The sequence below is a fragment of the Epinephelus moara genome, chromosome 6 (assembly GCF_006386435.1).
Source record: "Epinephelus moara isolate mb chromosome 6, YSFRI_EMoa_1.0, whole genome shotgun sequence".
NCBI classification, from domain to species: domain Eukaryota; kingdom Metazoa; phylum Chordata; class Actinopteri; order Perciformes; family Serranidae; genus Epinephelus; species Epinephelus moara.
In genome coordinates this window covers 36,921,786-36,941,373 of record NC_065511.1, presented here as the reverse complement: position 1 = coordinate 36,941,373, position 19,588 = coordinate 36,921,786, and the positions used below count along the sequence as shown (strand labels likewise).

At 41.7% G+C, this 19,588-nt stretch overlaps 1 protein-coding gene across 1 annotated transcript in view; it reads left to right on the top strand.

The window, feature by feature from the left end:
- LOC126391165 (raftlin-like) overlaps nucleotides 1-19,588 on the top strand; it is a 165,989-nt gene that overhangs the window by 95,823 nt on the left and 50,578 nt on the right. The window contains exons 5-6 of the mRNA XM_050045704.1: nucleotides 3,087-3,573; nucleotides 16,763-16,966. Coding sequence (XP_049901661.1) covers nucleotides 3,087-3,573; nucleotides 16,763-16,966 — 691 coding nt within the window. The remainder of the gene's footprint in view (nucleotides 1-3,086; nucleotides 3,574-16,762; nucleotides 16,967-19,588) is intronic.

The window sequence follows — 19,588 nt, the reverse complement described above, 5'->3', positions numbered from 1 at the left end:
TGATTTTGGTTTTGGAACAGGGAAGAAACGTATATCTTTTTCCAACCTCTCCAGGTAACGAGTATCATTAATACATGACGTGCCCCAGGCACAACATTTAGCTCCACATCCACAAAACCAGCCTGAAAATGAAGGAAATCTTAAACGACTGCATTAGAGTCAATGGAGCACAGCTGAGTTGTTGTCGGACCCTGGTCTGAGCCGGCCTGATGTTACATTATGATTGACCAGTCTGCGTCCGGGGGCGGGACTTAGTGAAGGGTCAATTTATTTTCTGTTGATCAGCTAATCAATGCATCAATTCGATTATCGTATTTAAGCAGCTAGTAATATGACCTATTTATAGTTAATTCTTCTTAAAGACAAAGCAGCACTACATTTGACTGTTCACTTCTATTATAGTGATTTATTTCCATTTTGCCACCCGTACATACTTACAGTATATTTGGTTTATCTGCAATCTTTGTTGTGATATTGGACTGTTGGCAAGATGTCGTTGGAAAAAGAAATCTAATCTGAATGGTTCCACTTTGTCAAACACGGGATTTGATAAAATTATAATGATAATGGTACTAAAAATAAATTCAATCATTACAGCGCACTATTCAAATCTACTCTGTGATCAACTGCACCAACATTAGACAGTCAAAGCCATTCATCTCTCTCTCTCTCTGACTGCCTGCATTACCATTAAATGAGATACAACAGTTCCCTTTTATCTCAGCAATTCCATTTCAACATATTGGTATGGGGAATATGATGTGGAAGCACCCGGAGAGCATTCACTGATATTAAACAATATGGCTGGAAACAATGTGACTGTTTTCCAATTTAATTTCATAGTGAATAACCTGCGATTTGATTTGATTTCTATTCTCTTCCCTCACTGTGGCTCGAGATAGAGACCGGCACCGCCTTTGCTTGGGGGGGAGGGGGGCGGTCGGTGGAGGGGGTGCAGAAACGGAGAATGGCATCATTAACATTCTCTGACAGTTAAAGTTTCAATCTCGCTCCGTGGCAGAATCCCAATATTGACATAAAATGCCAGATGACAATATAACAGAGAAAGAGAGAGAGGGGGGGAAAAAAACAGAGGAGCGCTGGATTTGTGATGCGGCCCGTGCCTGACTAGGGTTGTGACCGCTCCAATCTAATCAACAACTGTGTGATTGGAGAAGCTGCTGGGACGAAAAGAAACAGAGGGGGGTAGGAAAAAAACAAAGATCCAACAGATGCAGAGGACTCCCCAAAAAGTGCTGTGGGGAAAAACAATTCAATTTCAAGATAATTGGTCTCAGACTATTTGAAACTTTGGGTTCAGTTTGAGATCTAGTTGGAAAGAACTTGTCGTATATGTTGCGCTGCATAGGTTGGTCTGATTTTGCATCCTCGATTTATATTTGTGGGCATTTTGCTGATGCTCCAAACCCAAAACTAATGAGTGCAACATCAGCTGCAACAGTACATGCTATCAAGTAGAGGCTGCAACTAGGGATCGATTAGTCTGCCGATCACTGCCATTAATTTTGATCATTAATCAATTGATGCTGGGGCAGGCAGAAATCTGGAAATGGCAATTTTCTCCTCAGCTTTGAAACCCTTCGCTGATATTGACACGTTTTATTTCGTTTATTGTCAGACTCTCTTTTAAGCCCAGTCCAGACTCACAACGATTCACAACAAGACGAGTTGAAACAGGCAGCTACTTGCAATGCACCGTTCTGCAACGTTCTATAAACTTGACGGTTCACACCAATGCAACTAGATGAGATGGAGTATTATATCTATGCAACAACTCTCTGTACTTCTGTTCTGATTTGCAGCTTTTCAGGTTTATTTTGTGGCTGAATATAATTTGTAGCTTCTTAAAATATGAATGAGGATAGTGATAGTGAGATACTGGCTACAGTTGCATTTGTAGTAGTGATGGAACGACAAAAAAAAGAAACAAAACCAGCATTAGATGGACTGTATTCATAATAAATACGCCACTATAATATGAGTAAGCAGCGCCAGTTAGGTAGTCAATGAGAATGTGTGCGTGGGTGGGGCATAAGCACATACAGTGAGCAGCAGTGACCAATCATCCGACACGGGAACACATGAGGACAGAAACAGAGGGCTCAGTAGGGACGGAGCACCTGCAGCAGCAGGCGAACACACTGTCTGTGGTCATTTTGACTTGACCAGCGAAGTTCACTACAAGCTGATTGGCTGTTGATACAGGTGACGCGCTTTACATTCTGAAACCAGCCGCCTGGTGATTTGATCAGCAGAGTTGCCAGTGACACCATCAGCGGGCTTGAGTTAAGCTCAGATGACCAGTTCAGACTGCTGCAACTTTTCTCTGTAACGTTCTACAACAGTTTCATCTCGCCAGAAATCTTTGGTCTGAACTGACTCTCTTTATTGATAAGTCCGTCTTCCTTTTTTGAGGTTGTTTTGCAGTGTAGGCAGTTGGTGCCAATGCTGGAATAGTAACATTTTCTGCAGGATTTTCCGCCATTGAATCAGGCTTTCACCGAAACAACATGCACACACATCTGCATTTGCAGAACAGCTCACAGGAACGCCAACTCTCTGAAATGACCTGTGATTGGCCAAAAGTCTCGCATTACAGCCTACATTTTCTGAAGCCTGAAAAAAGAGCCAAGAGGAGGTGCACATGTCTAGTAATCTCTAAGACCACTTGAAAAACAAAATGCTCAAAGTTTATTCAATGATTTCTGCCCAGTATTGCCAAAATAAAACTACCTACCCCATCTTTAGTCTAAAAAAATGGACCAAAAATAATGAAAAAATACCCATCAAAATTCCTCAGAGCACTAGGCGACTTCTTCAAATAGCTTGTTTTGTCCAAACCCACAAATGATCAATTTACTATCATATTTGGCAAAGAAAGGCAGCAAATTCTCACATCTGAGAGGCCGAAATCAGAGAATGTTTGCTCAAAAATGACTGAAATGATTAATAGATTGCCAAGATAGTTGCCAATTAATGTTCTGTCAATCGACTAATCTTTTTCAGCTCTAATCAAATACAAATCAGCAATAGCATAACTTTTCTTTTGTTCATGCTCTTAACAGCAGATCCAGGATGCCGCTGACCAGGGGGTGATGTTCGTTGGATTTGTCCAGGAACCCTACGGGGCCCCATGCACCAGGATCCGAGAACCAGACACCCCCTCCCTTTCTCTGCACTCCAGCCCCAGCTCTGTGCTCGGTTCCCTGGGCAGCTGCAGCCCCTTGAACCCCTCAAGCCCCAGAAACCACGCAGAACCTGGAGCCCCCGCTGACGCAGTGGACAAAGACGGGAATGAGGAGGCCGGAGAAGGAGCGCCGAGCGGGGAGAAGAATCAAAGTGAGAACACTGGGAACCATTCAGGGAGCGGAGTGGAGGGCAGCCAAGGTGAGGTCTCGCCTGTGGCGTCTCCAGTACCAGAGGGAGATCTGGAGCACAGTGAGGAGCTGACGGAGGAGCTGACGGAGGAGGAGTCGTCGTGTCACAATAACAACAAAGACAGTGGCAGAGACACAAAGGAGAGGCCCAGATACCGCCTGCGGAGGGGCGACGGTGAGTGGTCTCTATGGTTGCCATCATAAATTCAAACTAAAAAGAAAATGATGTGTTAAGCAAAAAAACATGCAAATTAGGACGTCCAGCTCCTACATGCTGTGAAATATGAATGAATCTGGGGGAGAGAGGGGAGACAAAGGTGAATGACGTAATCAGGTAATTGCTGACTAATGTTTTGGTGGTTTTTATTGGATGAATTCTGGGTAATGACAGACATGGAAACATTCCATGAGCTGCAGTCATACTGAATAAACAACAAATAGCTTCTTTGCATATGACATCATACCTCCGTGCGTTGTCCAGATGGAAGGCAGGCAACTGGAGGCAGAGATTACCAACGCTGCACAAATGCTTATGATTTGCTCTGTTTATGGCTGAACCAATCGATCGAATTGGCAAAAAACAAGGCCTAGGTTAGGCACAGGTTAAAAAAAAAAAAAGACTCAGAAACAGCAGCAGATGTGGATCAAAAACTGTCCTGAAGTGAGTTGAATGCAATTACAATATGCTTTGAGAACTTCTCTGTGTTTTTAACTACGACCCAGATATATAGCAGTGTTTCACCAAACCTTTGGGAACAGCTGACCAGGCAGATAAAAAACAGTAGCTAAAGTTACGTAACGTTAGCTAGTAATGTTAGCCTGACAGCGGTGATAGATGCACAGAGCTGAATATAAAAGACAGTTAGCACATTTACTCACCCAGCCAAAAAAAACAAGGCAACACAAGTATGACGCTGAGTATTTTAAACTGTGTGGACCTTGAACTAATGACTAAAGACAATTCTGGACCTCATGGCTGGACCAGTTGGGAACCACTGCGCTAGACTCTTGTATGCTTTCATTGGCTTGCTGTTAGTAGTTACTGACATTAGGAAGTCTGGAGGACGAGGTAATTTGTAACAAAGATCGTGTCCACACCAGGCAAACCAGTCAAGTTGTGGGGTAAAAACCACTTTCCTTTGTGGGTACATGTCATTAGTCCGACATCCCGTTGTTCCGATATGTGATTATACTAGGCCATACTCTATTTGTGTACCATAGAGGATCAGCAAACGCAACAAAAGTAGGCTACTGGTCGAGATACAAGTGTCATAGAGACGAGAGAATGAAACACCATAACCTCCTGTTATTAACTCTGGGGTCGGGGTTGTGTGGGGAGCTCTCCGTGGTGCTGAACGGCTCCCGGCGGGCGTATTTCTGCCTTGATGGTGCGCCGCGACCAGCTTTGGGTCAGCTGGGAAAGACTTGAGGCGAAGCAGGCTCACGGCTTATGTGTTTGCCACTTTCTTTTTCATTTTAACCCACACCATGTAACGACCTCAGACATGAAACCGGTGGACTCAAATGCACGACTCAAAGCAGTGGTTGGTATGACAGAAGTATTTTACTTGGCAAGGATTCAATCAAAACAAAACCACTCACAATGAGGATCAAAGTACAAAGAAAAACGCTCACTTGGAGGATCAAAAATTATCACAAAACTTAAATCAAACCTGATAACTTGAAAACCTGGCTGGGACGTTTAACAAGACTATCACACAGACTGAACAAGACAAACTGGCAACAAGACAAAAGGAGACAAGGACTATTTATACATGAGGTAGGGGAAAACAGGTGAAACCAATCAGGGGCGGGGTAGACAATCACAATGGCGGGAAATTCACACAAAGGGAGGAAGTCACGGTCTGAAACGAGAGGGAAAAGGTGAGTACAAAATAAAACAGGAAGTGCATGACGAGACTAGACATGAGTGACTTTAACTTAACATAAAGTGCTCATGACAACTGAGGACTAAACATGAAACTAAACTAAGGCATGACATATAACATGAAGCACTAAACATGAACATGAATAAAATTAACATACTTGACGAAACACAACACACCATGATCTTTTCCTAACCCTAACCAAGTGGTTTTTGTTGGTTGAATCACATCCAACATGAGTTTCAATTTTCTGTTGATACCTGCTGCCTGCAGATTCATCAAACTCTTTTATGTAGTCAAGCTCCTCTATTTACAGTTCACTCATAAGCGTATGGATTTATCACTTCCTGCCAGGGCTGCACATTGACTATTGACCACAATCACGATTTGGGCTTCCCGCAATTAAATGAACGTGATCGACTGCAATATGGACATTTAAAATGCATGCTCGCTGCATATCAAATCGAGCACCTTCTAAACTAACAGCCAGCCTCCACTTTTGAAGAGATGTCATGCTGCTGTGTGCACCCTGCAGCAACAGCCTGTGAAACACTTTCCTGAATGAAAAAGTCCGTTGTTTGGAAGTATTTCGAAGTTAGAAGAGAACAAAATCACATGTGCATGATACTTGCATCTGCACCACAAAGCAACACAGCTAACTTGTTAAAAAAAACCTCTACAACCTGCACTGTGATAATTGCACGAAGGCCAAAAGGCATCACTGACGTCATCCCACTTAATCCCTGTCCTAGTCAAGCATCAACTCAGACATCCATGACAGTGACACTGCAGTGCATAAAAGTACCGTTAATGCTATTAATAAAAAAGTATTAATAATAAAAATACAGCTGCTGATACATGTCCTTAGGAGATGCACCATTATCAGGGGAAGAAGAATCTTATTTTAAGTTTTATATTGATGCAAACTGGGATCTCAATATTGATCAAAATTGGCCATCATGGTGCAGCCGTATCTCCTGCACCCCATCTGGATTTTGTGCATCATGATAGTCATGTGATTGATAAGAGGCTAAAAACATTCATAGTCATGAAAATATCGACACATACAAGTAGCAGAAATTGCAGTTTTTCTCGTTTCCTGAACAAATTCAGCACCGTGACAACAACAATTTAAAGCCTTCCTTTCTCATTTTCCCCCCATGCAAAACCCAATTTCAATTTGGTTTTTACAATTTTTTATAAAATGTAATTTTTTTAGGGAGCACCACAAACAAAATTCTATTTCCTGGCATTTGGCGGAGGCAGAAACCTCAGAGGTAGCAATCTCAAAGTGTGGCTAAATATCTCTGGAGGTGAGTGAGTAAATGCTATTTTGTTATTTGAATGAACAGACTCTTTAAAGAAAATTGCACTAATTGGCCCAACGGGGGCCCCATAATTAAATGTCAAAATTTAAAATCTTTACAAAGCTTTAAAACTTGACAAGACTCTTTAGTCCAAATGACACGAGGCCTGCCACACAGCTATCCTTACAAATTACACAGAAAGGCCTAATGAGGGATGATAATTAAGATAATTAAAGGTCAAAACTTCAAACTGTGAAAGGCCCAGTGTTGATGAGACTGGTTTCTGCATCATTTATGGACATCAGATGAATATTGTCTTAGCATTTATCAGCTCTACAGTTATTTTTTTTTATGTTTAAACACATTCACACCTGATAGCTCCCAAAGCTAACTGGTCCCAGAGCTGTTGGAGCAGCCGAGGGTTAAATCCTGCACTCAGGGGCATCCACTGTTCACTGTAGCTTCTTGTCTCGCAGATATTCAAACTGGCAGCTTCTAATCTTGAGCCAATATCTTTCTAAATGTCTGTGTAAATTTGTGTTGTGGTTTCATTTGAAGGCATACCTTTTGGCTGTTTAACTAAAGAACAGCATGGCGCCACAGATCCCTCTTGAAACACTTGGCAACTGCGGAGGTGTCATTTCTTGCTATTGCCTCAATGTTACACAACAATGTGCTGCCTTGGGATATAATCCTCTCTATCCGTTACACAAAGGGAATCGTCTTATAGCTGTGGTGCATACAAATTCACACTCACACTTAGCCGATGACGCTAAGTCTGTGAAATTCACCACAACAGTTTTGTCAGGTTTGTCGGAAACTGCACATTTCATGGCTCGCGTCTCTGTCTTTCCAGAAAGTGAGGCGTACGTGGCTACACCTCTCTGAGTTATTCATGATCGTAGCCCCCTTCTTCTGTGGGAGCGCTGTTGAAATTAGCACAGACATTTATAGTTTCTGCTTTATTTGAGCATTTCAGATTGACAGATGGAGACACCCACCACTATCACCCCCCCTCCTACGGTCTCTCCACCTCTCACCAAACCTATTTGTGATATGTGTCTGTGCAATGTGCAAACTGTGCATTGGACACACATCCCAGTGGGAGTGTTAACGTGTGTGTGCTTGTGTATATACTGTATATTTATATGTACAGCATACAAAGCGATTAGGTTCACAGCACCTAATACTGGGTGTTGCATAATAAATGAATGCACTCTTTGGTGTGCGCATACTTTGTGCTTTTGTTTGTGCCTTTATGTATATGTGTGCAGTAAGACACACTTGGCATCACAGCAGACCACAGCCATCTGGGCTTCCCTACAGTGCATTTTGCAGTGAGATAATCCCCCACTGCCTCGTCCTCTACCTCCCTCAGCTTCACAGCTCTCTCTCTACCCCCACCTCCATACCCCTGAATCCCTGCGACAACGCCAGCAGCGCTGGTGTAGCGGCCAGCCGGGGTGGTAGTGGAGCCTGCCAAACTCCCATGTCCCTCTCTACTAATGCCCAGTCTGCCGAAGAGGCCCAAGAGTCTCGGCTACTGCCTGCTTGTCCTCGCTAATCCTCAGATCTCGAGGTGAACGCCGTGCAAGTGTTGGCAGTGGAGCTGGCGAAAGTCTGGGGCTTACAGTCGAAAGATGATCACCGTCTCTGAGACTGGAGCTCTGGATAGAAACTGAGCCCATCAGTTTGGAGACTCGAATGCTTGGATGGTTTGAAGGAAAGAGATTCTGGTAGTAAGACAAATGGAAGGCATAACATGGTAGTGACAGCTGTACAATTAAGTCTGGATAAGACAGCCCTGCATGCTAAAAATTACTTTCAGATACAGTAATTTGCATGAGCTAAAACGTTTTGTAGGGAATTAAATACCACCTGGGTTATTTTTTACAAACATATTTCGGAGACATTTATATTTTTACATATTTTACCTCTTCTCTAGCCTCTTCCCAGCATCTGTGCACTACAACAGTGTCACCGTTCATGTATTTGCAAAACATTACCTACAGTTAAAATCAGCAGTATACAGTATGAATGAATGAATGTATGAATATATTTTATAGGAGTGTTGGGATAGCGAGGTGTGCAGGGAACAGTAAAGGGGTTTTACGCCGTATTTCCAGATTGCGCCATCCCCGGCATCTTTAAACATCTTCTGTTGCGATGTAGATGCCACGTACCCTACGACGTAGGTACTTCGTTGATTTAACGCAGGACCATAAATCAGGCTTTAGTTACATTTTCACCTCATTACAGAGGCAGCACCCGTTCCGACATTGTTACACATTATATTCAATAACATTATTCATAGATTTTAAGGCTTGTGTGTGATACAGACCCACACGGCTGTCCTCAAACAAACTGATGAGATGATTCTCTTTTTCCTCTGTCCAAAACTGCCATTTCGGCCACAGCTGGCTAGTTAGTTAAAAAGGTATCCACTGTCTCTTCCCCAATGTAATTCTATGGGAAAAAGACTTTTTGGGCCCAGTGGCATCACGTGACGGACTCAGTAGTTTGGCCACAATAAAAATTGGCTTAAAATCCCAGCGCACTTCCTGGGGGCCTGGTCGACGCCTGTTTATTTCCAAACATCAATAGCCATTGGAGAAACATTAACACTTAACTTTATCCCTCACTCACTCACTCACTCACTCACTCACTCATACATTTGCGTCTAAAGGGCTGGTCTCAAGGTGGTCCAGCCAAAAAGATTTTATTGCACAGTCAGCATTTAACGAGCAAGTGTTTAATTGCCTGAGATATCTATTCCTCTGATGCTAAAATGCATTGATCGAGCTTCATGTTATGAAATGAGTTTATCAAAGCTGGGAATGCTTACAACAAATGGTGTAATATGAAATAAGGAGCTTAAATTAAGAGTTTTATCATAGGTGTAATCCTGAGGAGTATCAGTCGGAAATCATCAGCATCTTAGTGTCCAGAGGGAGTCTTTTCAGCTGCTTGGTTTTATCCTTGAGATCAGTGTTAGCTCTGCTCTGATGGGATCAGTGTCCAGCTTCTCAGATTATAGACACAGACGTTGAGATGATGACATGTCATGCTGGAAAGCCACGCTGCTAAGATCACTTGCAGGGTTGCTGAGTGCCGACCTCGTCATTTGGACAGCCGGGCTGCCATCAGATAAGCCTTTGAAGCAACACGCTTTCAATGTCCTAACAACACTCATGCGCTCATTTTCTTGTTAGCCGGACTGCCGGCGACAACAGGAGCCAGGTTAGCTGCACAGACTTTATTCTGAATGGCTTAGCAACCGTCTGTTGATGTAATGAATTCGAGAGATTAGGTTCAAAGGGCTTAGTCATACTCTGTGGTGTGTCTGTATGAGGGTGATATACAAGTATAGCTATAAATATCAAATTATTGGTGCATTAGGTAAGGTTTTACTGCCCTATAGCACAAAAATGGCCATAGTAATTCTCTGAAACATTAATAAAGCTATTGATGAGTGTCTGGCTCTAAAATCTTATTGTTGCAACACGGCCAAAAAGAAAATGACACAGCAGTATTATTACCACTGTACCACCTCTCCAGCAGATCTCTGCTCTGTTGCTATAATACAGTAATGTTGCTCGTGTCAATTACAGGCCACTGTAGCGCAAGGGGACGGGGGGGTGGTGAGGTTGGCAAGAGAGTTGTTTTACAGATTTATGATGGTTACGGATGGAGTTTGTTAAAGATCAAAGAACCTTAACCTCATGTTCTTCCTATCAATAAATTATCTGTTCTTCTGCAGTTTGGACTGATTTTCTCACAGGAAGTTATTTTTGCAGCATCTCAAGCTTGTAATAGTCATGGTGAACATGTAACTGGTGGATCATTGATTTGAGTCCTGGCTGGTGAATTTACACAGGGAGACAGTGATGACTGAGGAACGCAATCTGTTTATCACCTGTCACTGTAATCGTGCCATTTCTATATAATATTATGAATTCTGATCCACCAATTTTGTTGTGTAAATTAATCTACAAAAGCAATCTCTTACTAGCAGACGGTTTTTCATCCCAAACACATCCCAGACTGCAAATCAAAGTGACAACAACCACCGGCAATAAAACATGATGCAGCTCTACCTTTCAAAGCTCAGCTACTTTGACATTTGCAAAGCAACTTTCAGCGAGAAAATAGAAAAGCAGGTGTGTTTCCATCCACCTTTTTTATGCAGTTTAAATTTGTGCATAAAAAACCTGAGTGGAAATGCCAAAAATTTGAAAAAAATCTGAAAATATCGCAAAAGCACAATGGAAAGTCATTCGGGGACTGAATGATGACGTCACTGCATGGGCGACTGAAAGCTCTCTCCAACATCTCTGGGTGGCTTTTAACACACTCATGCACACAGGGGTATTACCAGGACTCTTCCCAGAGCACAGAGCTGTAATACTAGTTGTTCAGAACTCTCTGTTTCCATGGTTCGGTGAGCTCTCCATTATCTTACGTCCATTGGTTTCCTGTGTTTGAGGTTTTACTGGCGCTCTTTTTCTGCAGTGGTACCTGTCTGGAGAAGCAGCATGAACTACTACTTATTTGATGAAACAAATCCCAGTATTGGCATAACAGTAGTAGATGTAAAAGTGCATAAATTCAATTTTGTTTTGCTTGTTTTCTGAAAATTTGGTTAAAATCTGTGCTTCATTTGGATGTAAACCTGATTAGTCTTGAGGGTTTTTATGCGTCTGCACCAGCAATAGCCGTAGCCAGAAGCATTATGATGTCCGTCCCATTCTTGTGAACACAATGCCTCAAAAAAGCCTTGAGGGAATTTATTCAAATTTGGCACAAATGTCCACTGAGACTCAACGATGAATTGATTCGATTTTGGTGGTCAGAGATCACTGTCATATCTCAGGAACAGAAGGGGAGACATTTGGTCAGATACTGAATTGGCGACACTAGTCTTGGGTGTCCATCTTGAAACTGTGCTGATTATATAGATCTTCTGTGCTGCTGGGGGGAAGGATGTGTGTGAGGTATCGACATTTTAGAATATGTAGCTCCTTTGCATCTATATTTGAAGCATTGTCTTCTGTCATGGCTACATCATACGAGTCTGGACAGACAGGGGTATAAATGCAGCTTGACTGGTTTGCGGAGGCGTAGAACCACAAGGCAGCAATTCTTGTTTTATACTATAATACATTGCAGCAATGTTACAAGTAGGGTTGCAGCAATATACCAGTTTCAAGGTATACCATGATGTAAGAGTTGATGGTTGTAATGTGTACATTTGGTTATCTATGACAGTGGTTCCCAACAAGTTGGTCGTGGGTCCATTCTGGGTGGACCACAAGTGACTTGAAAACGTGTCAAGTTTGTAGACTTTATTTTGAAGTTCAGTGAATTTCTGGCGCAAAGCTTTTATTTCAAAGCACCCTAGAGTGAGTGACTAACGGACAGCTACTTGACAGAGACAGCAAACTAGCTCAACGACATGGCCAAACCAAAGTATGACCTTGAATAATATAAGTTATAATTTAAGTCCAGTTGCCTACGATACAGCACTTACGAACGAGGGTCAATCTGACTGATAATAATATAAATTCTGTAATACCGTGATACTGTGAAACCACAATATTTTCTAAGATGCTAATTGTACCGTGAAGATCTCATACGGTTGCAACCCTAGTAACAAGTCAGTCGCAAGTAAAATCCCAATGATTTGAATGTTGACTTGCGTTTCAGCTGCAAAAAGTCTGCACATAGGGAGTCACGTTCATAGGAATGTACCTGAATCAGGATTTGTGGGAAATAATGCAGCTTAAAAAAAAAGCCACAAAGAAAAATAGGCTCTGACAGTGATTTGACTGACAAAATGCAAGTCGACTCGGGCACTTCTCCACTGATTACATGAATCATGGCTGTTTAGAGGGCAGCTCTACAGATTTCTATCAAAATGATTTCTGAAATACTCAAGAATGCCAGATAAAAGCACGGCTCCAGTTTGACTTATTATTATCCTGCAGTCCAGAGTGATGGATATCAGCAAGACAGATTTTTTTATACTGACATATAAATACCCTAAGATAGTCCTCATAGCTTCTGGTACTCCCCTCCCCGTCCTGTTCTGCCCTGCTGAAGTTTCCCTTAAGCATGGCACTTAATCCCTCTGATGTTCCAGTATACAGTATCTCCTGTGAACAGAGCACTGCTGAAAAGATGTTTACAGACCCAGAAAGTCTTTCCTGAGCATATAAAGGTTAGAAAATGAGCTACCTACCCCTCTATCTGAATTACAGTCACCCTGGTGCCATAATCACAGCGTAATTAGACTGTAATGAAATATAATGCATGGAAAACTCTCAGCTATTACACAGAAAACATCTAATTTTGTGAGAAAAACAGAGGCAGAGCAGCATGTTTCTTGCTAGTGGCTGTTATTTTATGTCAAGCTGTTATAAATGGAACAAATCTGACCTCTGTCCATAACAATCCCATCAGTAGCAATGGAGTCATCTGTGTAGAATATGCTTTACTTATCTAATTTCACTGTGATTACAGCATATAAGAGCTGTGACCCAAAGCTTTACTGCGTTTCTAAATCCGTTAGTATACATGACACAATTTTTCAAAAGCCGTCTTCTTCATGACCCGCCCGAAGCTCACTGAGACACTGAGAGGATTCATGGGACAAACCACAGTGATAAATCATCTCGGGCTTGTGCACATAAACTGTAAACCAGTTTATATGATACAGATCGCTACAGAATCATTTGCAGTGAGAAAAAAATGTGGCGTTTTGGCAAGTGGGGGGCATGTTGAATGGGAAGTCATTTCGTTGTTGTGTGTCGTCCAAGATTTGTTTGCCATATTGTCCACGTTGTAACATGGGTAACATAGGGAGGGACGAGGGGAGGGTGTGTGAATATTCTGCTGTGATTCGACTTTTCTCAAGAGTGACAAATGACAAGATTTAGGGAATTTGGTGGCCAGCTGTCACATCAGTCAGACGAGCCAGACAAGAAATGGTTATAAATGATTCATTCTTCCTGGGTGTCTGCCGGACGGATGGATGGACGAAGAACCAAAGCAACTGAGCCATGACTCCCCCCTACCACCAACACCCCACGTCAAAGAGTGTGTGTGGACGGGTGGGTGGCAGCGCCACACATTCTGCTCATCCATCTGGTTTACTTGTGGAATGACAGTCCGACATTTGCATTCGAAAGAAAGGGGAAAATGTTACCAGACTGGATCTGAATTGCTCTCTGCCCGATTTGAACCCAACTCACATCTCACGTTTTGTGTTTTTTCCAAAGCTAAGCAGAGCAAATATTTCACTCACTCACATCACAACAAATAAAACTCTTTCCACTTTGATTTAGTATGATATGAGCGAGGAGCAGGGACATACGTACTGTGGGCAAATTTCCAAGCCCGTTTCTCTCTCCTGAGGCCCACTGCATTATGTATATTTCTGCTTGATGTAAACAACAGCTAGCTGGAGAGCTTTTAATGCTTTATTCAAGGTTATACTATGAATTAACTCAGTTACAATGAAACGGTCCCTTTTAAGTTCTGCATCAGCAGAGTAACATCACTTCTGGAAAACATTAAAAGGAATATGAGGATGACTTGTAGCATGAATATGATCAAATTGCTTTTGATTCACTTCACGTTTGTTGTTGAAAAAGAACCAAGTGAAAAAAAGAGGCAGCAGCCTTGGAAAAGATTTTAAGCGTATTTGTGAGTCCAGCTTGGGGCAACACAAATCTCATCTTGTATTACTTTTTCATTTCTCGTCTATTTTGCACCTGCCAGGTGGAACTTTTGTTCAGAATATGATAATGATGTTGAAGTTTGTATCATAGTATCTTGCATACAAATTTGACTCCAGAAGTTAAAGTAAAAAGCTGCAGGGTGCAGCACACACATCTTTAAATTACAGATGCACCAGTACTGATGTTTAAAGTAACAATTTGGCTGATAGCCAATACTGATACAGACTGATGCTGCTTTTGTTTGATTTGTTTTGTTGTTATTTATTCCTCTTTTGTGGCAGGGAAACAAAGACATCTTCATTTTAAAAACAACCAAACTGCTTTAAAGTCATTCAGTCTTTCATTAAACTATCTTTGAATGAGCAAAAAATCAATCATTTTATCAATCGTATCATCAATTTATGACACCACCTTTAACTGGAGCCTATCCCAGCTGACATTGGGCAAGGGGCAGGGTACACCCTGGACAGGTCACCAGACTATCACAGGGCTGACACATAGAGACAGACAACCATTCACACTCACATTCACACCTACGGACAATTTAGAGTCACCAATCAACCTGCATGTCTTTGGACTGTGGGAGGAAGCTGGAGCACCTGGAGCCCACCTGGGTTCGAACCCCCTTAAGGTGGTTGAGAATGACTGAGCTAAGATCCTGTGGGACTTCCAGATCCGGACTGACAAAGTAGTGATGGCTAACCAACCAGACATCGTGTTGATGGACAAACAACGGAAGAAGGCAGCGGTGATAGATGTAGCAATCCCAAGCGACAGCAACATCAGGAAGAAGGAACACGAGAAGCCCGAAAAATACCACGGGCTGAAAAAGGAGCTAGAAAAGATGTGGGGAGTAAAGGCAATTCCCTCTCTAATATTGATATTATATGGCCATGAAGACATCAGCACGTTTCCTAATCAAACAACTGTATTTATTCAAGTTTCTCGCCAAAAACTACATTGAAAACATTAACAAGATTTGAACACGTCATGATAACGTTCTAATTTACCTTTGCCCAATAGTCAGTTTTACTCAATAGAGCCTGAACGTATCATAGTGTAACTCCATGCAACCTCCATTAGCTGTTAATTCCAGCCACTGGTTGCTAACAGATAACATTATCCATCTCTCTTCCTGCCAGTTTCAACATGAATTTGTTGTTCAACATGTAGATTTATCTGGGTAAAAAAAATATAGCTCGTTCCCAGATGCGTCAATAGTGAGTTTACTGCTTCTTTTCGTCCCAACAATGTCCCAAGGAAGATGTCCGTTCATCCCAAACACTTTTTGTATTCTCCCACGGACAACAGGATGCTGTTACTCTTGATCCCTGCTTTGTTAGTCTGCACAAAATTGACGTGACATAGTAGAAAAACACCGGCCACTGCCATTGGTGACTGGATCTTATTTGCTGATAGGCCGATGGCAATCAAGAAGGCGAATATCGGCCGATACCAATGTTCAACCCCATATAAAATGCTTCACGTAAGTACATAATCAGATATGTACTGTATAATCATTACATATAGGAAACATCAAGACTGAAAAGATCATCTTGACATTATGAGACAAAGGTTGCTAATGCGGGAAAATAATCATAATTAAACTACATATTAAGACAACTGACAAGTCAGGGTCATATCTGAGGGTCTTGGGTATTTTTTTGTATTTTTGCCAGAAGTTTCCAATTTTGGTGTACTAATTACCATGTCAATGCTGCCCTATTTTTCTGTGACCAATTTCTGGAGCTCAGCTTTCGCATCTGCTTCCAAGGACACATGCAAACCATCCTTTTTACTGAGCTGTTTTTTAATATCATCCATCTTTTGGGGAGAAATTTTATCTCCTACAGTGACACATTTTTCACAGGACAAGAAAAACTGGTTGAAAAACAAGAAAGCACACAAATTGTTATTCGCTACTGACGACCAGGAACACCGTAGCCAACTTTTCTTGGCCAAGTAAGCTTTTTGACTCTCCTCACGTTGGCTGAGTTTCCTTGTTTGCTTATCTCATAGGAAATAAATGTCCTTCCAATTGGTTATTATCACGTAGCTCAGTGTGGTTGTGTTGTTAGTGTCATGAAGTCACAGGAAAGTGAGTTCTCCCAAATCAAGACCGGTTTATAAATTAATACTGCAGATAGTTGTTTGCTTTGCAACAAAAGTTATGTATTTCAAACCAGAGCTCTGCTGTCTCTCAGCCAACCGTTTACCGAGCCATTTCTTATAACTTCTGGCAGCTGAAGAGAGAAAGTGCTCCTACAGACAGTGCCAAATTGCACTTTGGATTGTGGCCAATGTACAGCAGTAGTTCAATAATCATGCAGTAAAACGTGGGACTTCCACAGGAGCTACATCTGTATTGTCACAACCCATACTGAGTTAAATCAATGGTGGGGGGTTTGTTTTCTGCCGTGTCTCTACAGGGGTTGAACTGCTCGCTTTGTACAACCACCCGCCAGTCCGAGAGGGACAAGTGAAGTACTACACTGTCAAGGTGCCACTGCGAGTTCAAAACTGTGATGAGGGGGTCAAAGGTGTGGAGGCCAACTGGCTGGATCACATGACCCAGCACTTCAACAATGGAGCCTCGCTGGTCGATGGATACTTCCACCTGGGCAACGTGAATGGTAAGCCAGCATGACTCACTGTTACTGCACAACATGGTTTTACCAGGAAAAAGATATGGGACAAAATGTCTCAAAAGGAATAAAACTCACTGCAATTTTAATACCCATGCTGTTTTTTAGGTTACATCTCACACACAATCAGAAAATATTTGAATGAGAGGTTTAAATGGATGAAAAATACAAATAACACAGGGTAGTTTTAGGTCTTTAAATATGAAAAAAGCCTTCACCTTTGGTCTTAGATTCAGCAGAATTGTTCCTATGAAGGTACTCTCAGAGCTCAGATGATTAAAGTTAATAATACTTAAAAAGGTTCCCAAATTGCCTTCTTTTCCCCCTTAACAGTAAAAACTGTCAACATCAAGCAGAAGCCAAATTCACAACAACATCTATAAAATAAAAAGCCTGGGGCAGGTAATGATGCACCTTGGCCTGTGCGGCATTAATTATGCATTAGCTGGCATTCATTTTCTACCAGGAAATAATCAGAACATATTTGAATAACACTTGTATATGATAACACTTCCACCGTCACTGTCAGGAAGCAGTGCAGTCTTGCAGGATTTTGTAGCCTACAACAAACAACATTACCAATATTATGCTGCATTTACATGCTGCTGGGATGGGCCCATTCCTCCAGTTCATAGGTCATTCTTCTGACTTTGGCGTGTTAATGAGCTTTCAGGTCTCACTGTGAAATAAAACATGATGAACATGTGTTGTATTTTAATGCTCAGAGCGGTTAACGTCCCAGTGACAATTCATGTTGTTAAGTGTGGTAAAACATTATGAATATTTTGTCCCAGACTTGTTGCTGCACCAGTTCTTCCCTTCAAATTACTGAATTATTGCTTTACCTGACCAACGCTACGAAATAACTAGGTCACTCTATGTGGACAGCAACTAATAGTTACAACCTAATACCATATTACAAATTACATATGAGCAAAAAATGACATGCAATATGTGAATTAATATAAAGTTCATTACCATCAACAGAGCATTTACTTTCGTCCGCCATGTCAATTTGGCAACTCGTGTACCAACATTTTAGTTTATTTCAATCAAGGGTGTAATCACCAATAATATGCTGCAACATCCCTCTATGCAACATGGGCTTAAATTCCAGGACGTCCAAGTGCCACTGCTCCCCTACAGAGCAGCACGTCCACTACAGGGAGTATGTATATCCTATGTTATATTAGCATTAGCGCCACACAGACGGGCTGGGGACATTTTTTTGTTCATAATATAATGATAATTAAACAGTTGCATTGATGCTATAAACCTGTGCAGGCCTATTTTTTCCACACAAAAGAATTAACCAGGAATCAATGAAGAATTGGACTAAAAGGCAGAATCGATAGCGGCATTGGTAACAATAACATCTTATCAAATCCCACCCCTGCTATTGTAAAGATCACTGAAATCTGGTACTGACATTCATATTACCAAATACCCACAACACCAATCACATCAGCCTAAACATTACTTTGTGTTTAGTGCTAATCAGTAAATGTTAAAATGCAAACACATTAAACAACACATTCTCACTCCGACCTCGTCACATATTGACGTTTGGTCATTGACCTTCCACGTCCAGAAACGACGTGCAAGGTACCCTGGGTGTGTTGGTTGTTGACGTTTCTGGGACGCCGTGTCAAGTTCTGTCTGTTACATGCATTGTCTTCTTTCAAAATATACTTTGAATATATATATATATATATATATTGAAATTTACCGTTTACCGTATATATATATATATATATATTGAAATTTACCGTTTACCGCTCTCTTTCAAAATAAATACACTACATCAGTACAACACTGCGAATTGACATTTGGTTTATTTAGGACGTGGTTGGTTTAGGCAACAAAAAACATGGTTAGGCTTAGGAATAAAGAACAAGGTTTGGCTTTATAATCTTACGGGACACAAACACCACTCTCCTGGGTGAAAGTTGGTGTTTGTTTGAGCCATCCATCACCTGTTCCGCCCGCCCTACTCGGACTTTCACCGCCCTGTCTTCGGTTCTTGGCCAACACTCCATTGCATCTTTAAATAGCAAATGGTGGTTTGCTGATATATTAATGCTCTAAATGTGGCATACAGAAGTTTGCAAAATTGTGACCCTATCACCACCACAGTCTGGTGTTTGCACCCATTTAAAAAAAGTATTGTTTCACTGAAAGCAACATCCAATAGATGGCTCACCTATGAAGTTGGTCAGAGTCTTCCACAATGGCAAAATGTTAGCACTCTAAATTGCTAGAGGTTTTAAATGCAGTTGACACACTGCAATGGTGTCTTACAGATGACAGAAGGACGGAGTCTGTTTTCACCAGTGTGCTGTGCGCAGCTGACATAATGATTCTTTCTTCATAGAGGATGCTTTAGAAACTGGAGTTCATGGCGCCGTTTGGTATCCTCTTTTAAACTATTTCCTGTTTGGGTTTTCCTCTTCCATCAGACCCCGGCGGCAGCTCTGTGCTTCGCTCTGACACTGGAGAAATCAGCCAGCCAGAGTAAATAAGAGTCATAATTCATTAATCTGGGAAAGTGAACGCCTCAGCAACTCTGAAACATAGATAATTAACCTGATAACAAATTAGTGCCTCCTT